Source organism: Momordica charantia (genome assembly GCF_013281855.1).
Source record: "Momordica charantia cultivar OHB3-1 chromosome 4 unlocalized genomic scaffold, Mcharantia_2.0 BLBB01000004.1, whole genome shotgun sequence".
Lineage (NCBI taxonomy): Eukaryota > Viridiplantae > Streptophyta > Magnoliopsida > Cucurbitales > Cucurbitaceae > Momordica > Momordica charantia.
In genome coordinates, this window is record NW_028275162.1 from 18784103 (window position 1) to 18793666 (window position 9564).

The following is a 9564-nucleotide window of genomic DNA, read 5'->3' on the forward strand; positions in this document are numbered from 1 at the left end:
GTTTTATCTTTTCCAAATCTAAAATAATACAGTTAAATAATCGTTTTTCCCCTGGCTCCTAAGAACTTAATTTATACTCACCTTTTTTCGAGGGTTAAAAAAATTCAAATTAATTTAAATGCTTTGGAAGCATGCAACTTTCAAAGGGGAATATAGAATAAATTTATTAGACTTAAAAGGGGAACCAAATTCCAAAAAAAAAAAAAAAAAAAAAGTTTTGAAGAATTTGAATTTAATTTTGTAGAAAGGAAAGAAAAAACGAATAAATTGCGTATCTTTGAATATTATGAGTTGAATATCCTGGCTATCATCATGTGCCATGCACATGCCCATGCCATCATAGCATGGGCATGGGATCATGTTGACTTGGCAAAATCCGTTACGTAAAATGGACGGAGATTAGTGGGCCAACGAGGATCTGCTTCCGTTTCGCGCCAATCGCGCCAGCGTGGAGCCCACCTGGACCTTTTTTCCCGCCAAAACTGCCTCTCTGTGCGAACAGTGTCTTGCCACGTGTTCGGTCGGCGTTTAGTGTACGCCAGCTGTATAGTCTAGGTTAGCGGTGGGCCCCGCTCCCAGGCCCACGTCAAACGGCGTGATGAAAAGTCAAATGGTAACGGGATTTTTGTCCAGATTCCCGTAATCTCCCGTCCCGTCCCGTCCCATAAAAGCTTTGTTTGGTAACGAATGTTTTTTTCTTTTATGACGAGGATAATGACAGGTTAGAAGTAAACCTTATATTTTAATTTTTTCTTCTTTTCATATTTTCCTTTTGTATTTTCAAATTTTTGTAGTGCAAGAATTTATAAATTATACCATCCATGAAATTTCTTTAACTAAAATAGTACAATGTAGTGCAAGAATTTATAAATTATACCATCCATGAAATTTCTTTAACTAAAATAGTACGTGTTGTACTGGTAGAATAAATCTACGTACTCATTACAAGAACTTTAAATGTAAAGTTAACGACGAATACTTTTTAAAATTATATAAGAAAAAATAGTATTGATGTATAAGTATAACTTATCCAGTATGAACATAGATCAGTGGTAGTTAGTATCTATTCATTCTTTTGAGATCAAAGCTTCAGACCTTCATATTAAAAATAATTATAACTTAAAAAAAAAAGATTGATATTATGTTTTTTTTTTGTTTTTGAATTTTGAATATAAAAATCTTTATATATATATATATATATAAAAGACTAGATAACAGAAAATATGTATGTAAATAAGTTGATTTTTTATTTAAATATGAAACAAATTCTAAGATTTGAAAATCAACTTATTATTATACTTGGAAAGTGTTTAAGATTAAAACACTTTTTTTATAAGTACTTTTGAAAAAAAAAAAAAAAAATTTAAAACCATTTTAATTTTATAGTCAAATATCATAAAATATATATATGTTGAGACTAAGAATTTTGCATATATGTGCATTTTAAAATATTGATAAAATATTTAATTGATTGATTTTTTTGGTAGTTTAATATAGTATTAGAGCATGAGATTTTTAGTAAATTTTCAAATACACAAATAAAGGAGAAGTACTAAAGTATGGATAAAAGATTAAATTTATTGCAATTCATTTGTTAAACTTTTAGCAGTGGTAGTTTAACAAGTACAGCTCAACGAAGAAAATAGTACTAACCTCCATAGGAATACTCCCTTCTCATTGGACTCGAAGAAAAATAAAGTTTTAAGAATTTTCAACTTCAACTAATTGTACTAAAAAAAATCAACTAAGTCAATAGAAGTGGTTTGAAGAATGAACAAGGTTGAGATTTATTAGTTCATTGGGGAGGCAAATCAACTTTGTTGAAGCTTTGGATGTGGAATTATTTTCAATCATATTTGAAGAGGGAAAACAAAATTGCTCAAGCATTTGTTATTTGTTAAAAACAATGAACTTTCGTACATCTTTGCAATGGTACGATATTGTCTACATTGAACATAAATGCTTATAACTTTACTTTTGGTTTCACTCAAAATGTGTCGTTACTAATAAAAGTATTTGTCTTCACTTATATATTATGGATATTTCTTTTAATTTCTCTAATTAACGTGAGATTTTATTTGCACTTCTAACACTAAGGTGGGAGTTTCAATCTTAGAAATAAGGGATGAGTTTCAGTCTTAACTAGCTTTAGCTTTACGAGCTTCGATCATACTATATATTTAATGATAACAAACTTTATCTACTAATAATCTTAGTATTTAAAGTATCTATAACATAGAGTTGGAAAGACGAATTCAATGCATTTGAATGATTCAAATTAGAGTTCAAAAAAGAAGTTAGAACCAAAACAAGATTTGGAAAAAAATCTTAGGTGTTTTGAGGATGTGAACAAGTAGATCACTAAAAAAGATGACAGTCATGCTGACGTGGTATCTAACCAACATCCAGCTTGGCGAATCACCTGGCATCAAGAGACATATTTGTGATGTGGACATCTAACAATTGATTGAATGACACGTGGCAAAATATGAATGAATCTCCCGCACTCAATGCTTTTGATATGTTCAAAATTTCGTAGAGATGTAAGAATTTATTAGTGACAAATAAGACATAATTCACTATCAACATAAAAAGAACGCAAGACAAATTAGTAAGGTGAAGTCAGAGCCTAAGCTTTTTTTTATTTGTTTTAATTTACTTTTAGAAAAGCTCTTTCTTTATTTGTTTTAATTTACTTTTCTTTCTAATTTATTCACACCTTTCTTTATCGATCAATCAAATAGATTAAGGTTGAATTTAGTTGGTAATTACCTAATAATTAACAATCCTTCTGAAGATGATAATTTACTCACTACTTTATTACTCGTGACGATTCGTACATTAGCATCGTTGAAATGACCAAAAAAAATTCCCAAATTGCAAATCCGGCCGATTTTTTGGTTCTAGAGAAAAATAAATCCAACTCAAACCGAAAAATTTTCTAATATATTTATGATATGCAATAATACGTCGAACTGGTATGATGAACTATCTAATACCAAGAAAATCAATGTTGATTTCTCCAAATCTCTTCAAGTTGCAATCCCATCGTGGCCCCTACTACCCTTGGTGCTAAAAATCATAACTTTGCTTTTCAAATTCTTTCCAGCATCCTAATTTTGACATTGTTGAGTTGATGATTATTTATTCTAAACCAAACATTTGACCTTTAACTTTGTTTTTTCTTCTTCTTCTTTGGGGTTGGGGAAGTTTATAAATGAATTTCAGCCCTAAAAATGATTGGAACTTTCTTTATTCTCAAACTACATCAACGATGAACACAAAGTACAAGGTTTGTTCCCATGGACAAGGATGAAGATATGATTTGGCTCATCTCTTTTCCATCAAAGCAAAAGGAAAAATAAAATCAGAAGCCACCAACCAATTTAAAACAAAGGGGGGAAGGGGAATGTGAAAAAAGAAAAAGAAAAAAAAAAAGAACTGCTGAGGCAGACAATCTAGAGTAGAGAATTTCTTCTACCTCTCTACTTTCTATCCCATTTTCCAGGAGATTTCAAAGTTCTTACCAACAGGCAATGTCAATCCCTTGACCTCTACCATGGCAGTTTTCCTCTTGTCCCCTCCATCTTCTAGTTTTTCTTGACGGAACAAACTTTGTTCCGATGCATAAAACTCCACACCGGAACCACCCGCTATGGCATTTCCATTGATTGCGAGGGCGCTTGCTTGCTTGCTTGCATCTAACCCCAACACAACAAGTTTCTCAACAATCAAACCCTTTTCCAGAGCAAATTTGCTTTCTTGAACTGCAGACCATACTTTAACACTCCCCTGGCTGACAGTTGCATAAAGTTCGATGTACGTAGAGAGACCATCCCCAAGTTGAATCTCGGGACGCTCATCGTCGTCGAGGAACAGCTTACCCTTGGCCTCTCCGTCACTTTCATCGGCAGGGAAGGCAACGATCAGGGTGAAGGGAGTTTTCCTAGCTTCCTTAGAAATCAATCCGCCCCGCTGCATCGGTAGAATGGTATTTTGATACAAATGCACATTAATAACATTCAATGGTGCAGGAAGAGATAGATACTGAGCTTCTTTTAATACTATGGTTTGACTCATATCAAACAAGCTGTACCAAGTGCCTGGGGGAAAGAATGCATTGACTTTTGTCTTTGCCTTGTCAAGAACAGGGGATACCAAAACACTGCTCCCAAGCAAAAATTGAGTGCTCACATTATAAGACTCCTTAAGATCTGGGAATGAGAAGAACAGCGGCCGAGCAATTGGCACTCCAGTAATATGAGCTTCATAGTTCAATGTATAAAGATAAGGCAGCAGCTTATACCTCATCCCGAGTGCATTTCGAGCAGATTTAGCAACCGATTCCCACTGATAAAGCTCTTGTCTTGGGGAATAGTAATTGGCATGATCCCTCGAGAATGGATAGAAGGCACCGAGTTCGATCCAACGGTTGCAGAGTTCTTCTGTGGGTGCTGGATAGAACCCACAAATATCAGAACCAACCATTGGCACTCCAAAGATACCAAAATTAAGCATGGTAGAAATAGAGTACTTCAAGTCATCCCATGTCCCCTTGTTATCACCAGTCCAATGAGCAGCATATTTGCCCGAACCAACAAACGTGGCACGGGAAAGGATAAAAGGCCTCTTGCCCTCAAGGCCGAGAAGGGCCTTGTGTGTCGCAATGGATTGAGAGAACCCATAGAGACTGTGAGCGTCATACTCGAGAACGCCATTGTAGTGAACTGCACTGGTTGCAATGGTCTTGAAGCCTATTGGCACCTGCAAACCTGAAGCATTTATCTTGTAAGGTGGATCGTCCCATCTTGTTTTTGTAATGTTCTTGCAGTCCAAGCAGCAAATCCAACCAGGTCCCGTTCCACTTGGACATATCTTGCCTTTCGGGATTTTGCACAATCCTGAACAGAAGTTTGAGGCTTCATTCATATCAATCCAAAGGCCATCAACAGGGACAAGTTCATGGAAGCGGCGAACCTCATCACCCCACCACTCAACAGTTTTGGGGTTTAGAAAATCGGGGAAGTTCACAGCACCGGGCCAGACTTGAGCCAAGTATGGTTCGCCCTCGTACTTGATGAAAACGTCGTTTGCCATGCCCCTTTGATGCACACCATAACTGGAATTAACAGAAATGCCGGGGTCAATAATAACAATGTATTTCATGCCTATGCTATGTATCCTATCCAAGAAAGCTAGAAGCTTTGGACGTGGATAATTAACGGGATTGAGAGTGAAATCCTTGTGTGCATCCATGTGATCATCGTCGTTCCAAATAACGTCGAGGGGAATTTCTGCCTTCTGATAGTTCTCAACAACATCTTCAACAACAGATAGGTTATGGTAACCCCATCTACATTGGTGAAATCCTGCACACCAAGAGATCAAATTTCATTTCAAGTTTGATTTAATGCAGAGCTTTAAAGGTTAAAGTAGTAAACAGAGGCATGTAAATGGATAAAAACATGAACAATACTAGTGCAATATTTTTAAAGTAGAGTCTAAAATATCACTTTAATGGGCCTTCAATCTTTTTTTGGTGGGGGAGTGACATAATGATAATGAAGAGTCAGATTTACAAATAATCAAATATAGAATGGCAGTGAAGTTATGAATATATCAATAATTGATTTGGGTCCACAGTTTGCAGACACTATGCATAGGGGGAAAAAAGAGAGATCTTTTTTGCAGAAGCAAATTATAAAACAGAGCAAAGGCAAAATCATGTAGATACATATGGCCTCTAAGAGAGAAAAAAAAAAGAAAAAGAAAAAAGATAGTTTACCATAAAATATAATATCCTTTAGATCTAGAAGTTGATTCTAAAGGCAAAATAAGTAAATGGGACTTGAATACACTTGAAAAGCCTAGGACAGTAAAGGGACCACCCAACACCTACCTAGCATTATAGAAGGAATAAAGATATCTCACTTCCTCGCCCAAGAAAAAGGGGGAGCAAATATCAGCAGTAATCACAGTTAACCGAACGCGCTATCGAGATCTGGGACTCAGAATTCCTTATTAGGGAAGTTAATTTATGCAACTTCAGTTTATGGGTCAAAGATACGATTCATACAGGATTGTGACCTATAGTCAGATTACATAATATTTCAAGAAATGATAATTCCAGTCCTATATTTGGAGCAAGGATTCCAAATCATTGTATTGTAGAATAAAGAAGTATTTTTCAAAAAAACCAATAAAAATAACCAAGAATTCTAGTATTAGACTGTTTACTCCCCCACAATTAATAGAGAGAGAGAGGGAGAGAGAGAATTTTGTTTCCCTCATAATGGGTCCAATAAATGAAATTACTGAAGTAAGAAACATAAGAGGCCAGTTTGCGCAATGATTCTGCGAGTAAGGCAGAAACATAAATTGGCAAACCAACCGTTTTCCTTGATATAAGGAAGAAAATTGGTTCATGATGCATTCCTTTATCTCCCAGAAAGTAGTTCCTCATAAACTTAAAAAAAAAAGTAAATTTTTATTTTTTACTCAGTAAAATACTTGACTCCTTACCTGTTGACCTATCTTGTCCAATATTTGACAATGTAAAAACAAGCCTTTTTTTTTTTTTAAATAATGAACGGTCAATTTTGCAGTGGTGAAAAGGATAGAGATATGTCTTGACTAATAAGTAGCTAAATATTTTCCCTTTCCTAAAACATAGTTTAAAGTATCTAAACTTTTAGAATTTTTTTACTTGGCATAAAAGATGATATTAGCCTTTGCATTTAATTTTTATTAAATTATCTAAGGAAAACTTGACTAACCACAACTTTTTATTCATTTATGTAGTCAACAACTTTTCATTCATTTATTCAGCCACCAAACTAAATTTAGGTTTTTGTTAAGCAATAAAAAAAATTAAATAGTTCTTTTTAAAGCACCTTTCAAAGTTTAGAACCACAAAAACAAAACACAAAAAATGTGAATGTCAAATTACAAGTTCACCCATGAATATCGAGGATCCTAAAAACTTCAAAACGTATCTAATAAGCTCTTAAACTTTTAATTTTGTATCTAAAATGACCCTAAACTTATAATCATGCATTGAATAGATCCCTAACTTACAAGACATTACTCTAAATTCATGTATGTATAGACACAAAATTAAAAGTCATCTAAGGAACAAAATCAGATTCAAACTGTTGCAGATAAGAAATCTTAGTCAAGCCACTCTGTTCTAATGGAAATCACATATTAACCAAATACTTCCATCAGAGAGACAAGAAATGGAGGAATCATACCGAATGCCCAGTAAGGCATGGGAGCTGGTTTTCCGATGAGGGAAGTGTACTGTTGGACAACATCAAGCGGCGAAGGCCCAGCAAAGAAGTAGAAATCCAAAACTCCCCCAATAACCTTATACGTCAGAGAATCCCCTCTGTAGAACACATCCATCCCATTGCTGTTGAGCAGCAGCACCGCATGCGCCGAGCCCCTCCCGCCGGCGTTCCTCAGGTCCATGTACACCGGGTGCGACCCGTACAGGTCCGTATTCAGATTAATCGCCGAGACATCCGTCGTGAACAAAGTGTAAGGGTCGTTCGGGTACAGCTTTATCCCGTGCGGCTGCGTGTTCTCCCCCAGCCCGTACAGCGAAGCCTCCGCTGGCAGTTTCGTCGAGATCTCCAGATATTGGTCTTTGAACACCAATCCGCTGTATGGGTCTGAATCGGAAGCGCTCGAATCGAAGAGGGTTTCGCCGTTCGATTTCCTTTTCACTGCGAACGAAAATGGGTCCGATGTGTAGCTGAAGATCAGGTTGCTGCCGGTGTACTCGGATCCTGCGATGGAGTTGTTGCTCGATTTTATTCCGATGGTCTGCCTCGCCGCCGGCGGTTGCTCCCGGGGGAGGAGGTTGTACGGCACCTCCCATCTCTGCTTCTCGGCGTCGGTGATGTGAACCCTCAACCGGTCGTTCGTCTCGTGCCTTGCAAACGAAATCGAAAATCAGGAGAACCAAGCAAATGCAGAAACAGGGGAAATTAGAGAAATGAGATGGAACATACTTGACGAAGAGCTGCAAGTAAGGGATGTCGGGGCCGTAGATTTTGTTGGGCTGCTTGACTTGGAGGCGACCCAAGAGGGCGCCATCTGGGGTTTCTTCAACGGAGATTAAGCGGTAGCCATGGCCAATCTTGGAGGGAGCAGAAGAGGATTTGGATTGTGCTCCATTGTGGCAGAGAAGGAGGAGAGAAAGAAGGAGAAGAAAATGGGAAGAGCGAAGCATTGGAGGTGCGTGGAGTGAAAGGGAGAGTGTGTGATGTGAAGAACAGTTTAGAGGGTGGGATTTTATACAAAGGGAGTGAAGGAAGATCATAGGATTCGTCAGCAGGATTTGATGTGGTACACTCACAATTCCTGCCTTGAAAATAGTCCTAATGTTTTAATTAAATGTTCTTAATCAGGATTTTGTCTGATGACTATCATGTCAGAGTCAAGTTTAAGTTTCGTTTTTAATGGTTAATTATTAATTAGGATAGGTTCTGTTTTTTTCTTTTTTAGCCCAACGATTCGGGGAAATGGTAGATCCAACCTCCGACTTCAAAAGAATGAGTATATGTAAGCTCGACGAATTTCATTTTTTTAGGCATTTACTTAAAAGCTGCAAAAATAAGTATGCATTTCTAAATTATGACATTTTTAAATTACTTTTTTGTTAAGAGATGTGAGAACTTCTACTCATGCATGAAAATTTTGTTGACGGTGGAGGATGTTAAAGTTTTGGATAATGTCATTGTCTTTTTTTAGCTTTTATTAAAGTGATTTATATTAGGTGTTTGATGAGGATTCTGATCAAGTTTGCGAAGTTCGACTCAGATAGATACTGGCTCAACTGGTGAACTAAGGAATTGTCAGGTAAGAGACCTACAAAAGAGAAAATCCTACCGACGTTGAAGTCAATGTGTGATTGAGCTATGTCTGAGAGATAATATAGTTTCGCGTACCCGAAAATGAAGTGAGAGGCCTCTATTTATAGGCAGAGCTTCTGATAGGACATTCACAAGTCCTCAACGACTCTTTAAGGTTACGAGAATTACGGTGCATTGTCATGGAATGTGTTGGAGAGCCAATCCTGATGGAGTGTCCTTTGATCGGCAGGTCTGGTAGATCAGGCAGTCTATATGAACGATGTCTGATTGGCTCAGCTTATATTTTAGGTGACCGAGTTGCTAAATAGGTCGACTTGACCTAATTGGTGAATGTACTAATGGTATCTTCATGTTGAATAACCAATATTATCCTCTCTGTGGTTGCCACGTGGTCAATGAGAAATCACCTCCAACTCCATGTTTTTATGTTGTGGGTAGGAAAATATCTATCAACAGAGATATTAACTAAATACATTTGGCACCAGGTTGGACCAATCCCAACTTGCAAGGAAATAATTTTGCAACAAAATCACTGTTGAGTTCGATACCCTCTCAATCTAAATACTAATTCAGATAAAGTATCACCTCAATATAAGGTTTCTATGCTAGCGTTACACCTTAATTTGCTAAGCTCCACTGCGGATCAAATCTCAATATCTATTTTCGAAATCTTGCATCAACA

At 36.7% G+C, this 9564-nt stretch overlaps 1 protein-coding gene and 1 long non-coding RNA gene across 2 annotated transcripts; one reads left to right on the plus strand and one right to left on the minus strand.

Moving 5' to 3' along the window:
- Window positions 1–3222: 3222 nt before the first annotated feature.
- LOC111007654 (alpha-xylosidase 1) lies at window positions 3223–8295 on the minus strand. The gene is made up of 3 exons (XM_022280082.2): window positions 8019–8295; window positions 7254–7939; window positions 3223–5369 (listed from the first exon to the last, which is right to left on the minus strand). Exons 1-3 carry the CDS (start codon window positions 8237–8239, stop codon window positions 3493–3495), a joined length of 2784 nt encoding a protein of 927 aa, XP_022135774.1. The 5' UTR covers window positions 8240–8295; the 3' UTR covers window positions 3223–3492.
- On the plus strand, window positions 8221–9265 carry LOC148211977 (uncharacterized). The gene is made up of 2 exons (XR_015790338.1): window positions 8221–8355; window positions 8786–9265. It is a non-coding gene; the product is annotated as an uncharacterized LOC148211977 (long non-coding RNA).
- Window positions 9266–9564: the final 299 nt, after the last annotated feature.

Bases quoted from the DNA above. Each gene is read 5' to 3' on its own strand.
- LOC111007654 (XM_022280082.2), bottom strand. From the start codon at position 8,239: ATGCTTCGCTCTTCCCATTTTCTTCTCCTTCTTTCTCTCCTCCTTCTC. The intron at 7,940-8,018 runs GTATGTTCCATC...TTCGTTTGCAAG, and splicing joins TACTTGCAGCTCTTCGTCAA to GCACGAGACGAACGACCGGT. The intron at 5,370-7,253 runs GTATGATTCCTC...CTTGGTGTGCAG, and splicing joins CATGCCTTACTGGGCATTCG to GATTTCACCAATGTAGATGG.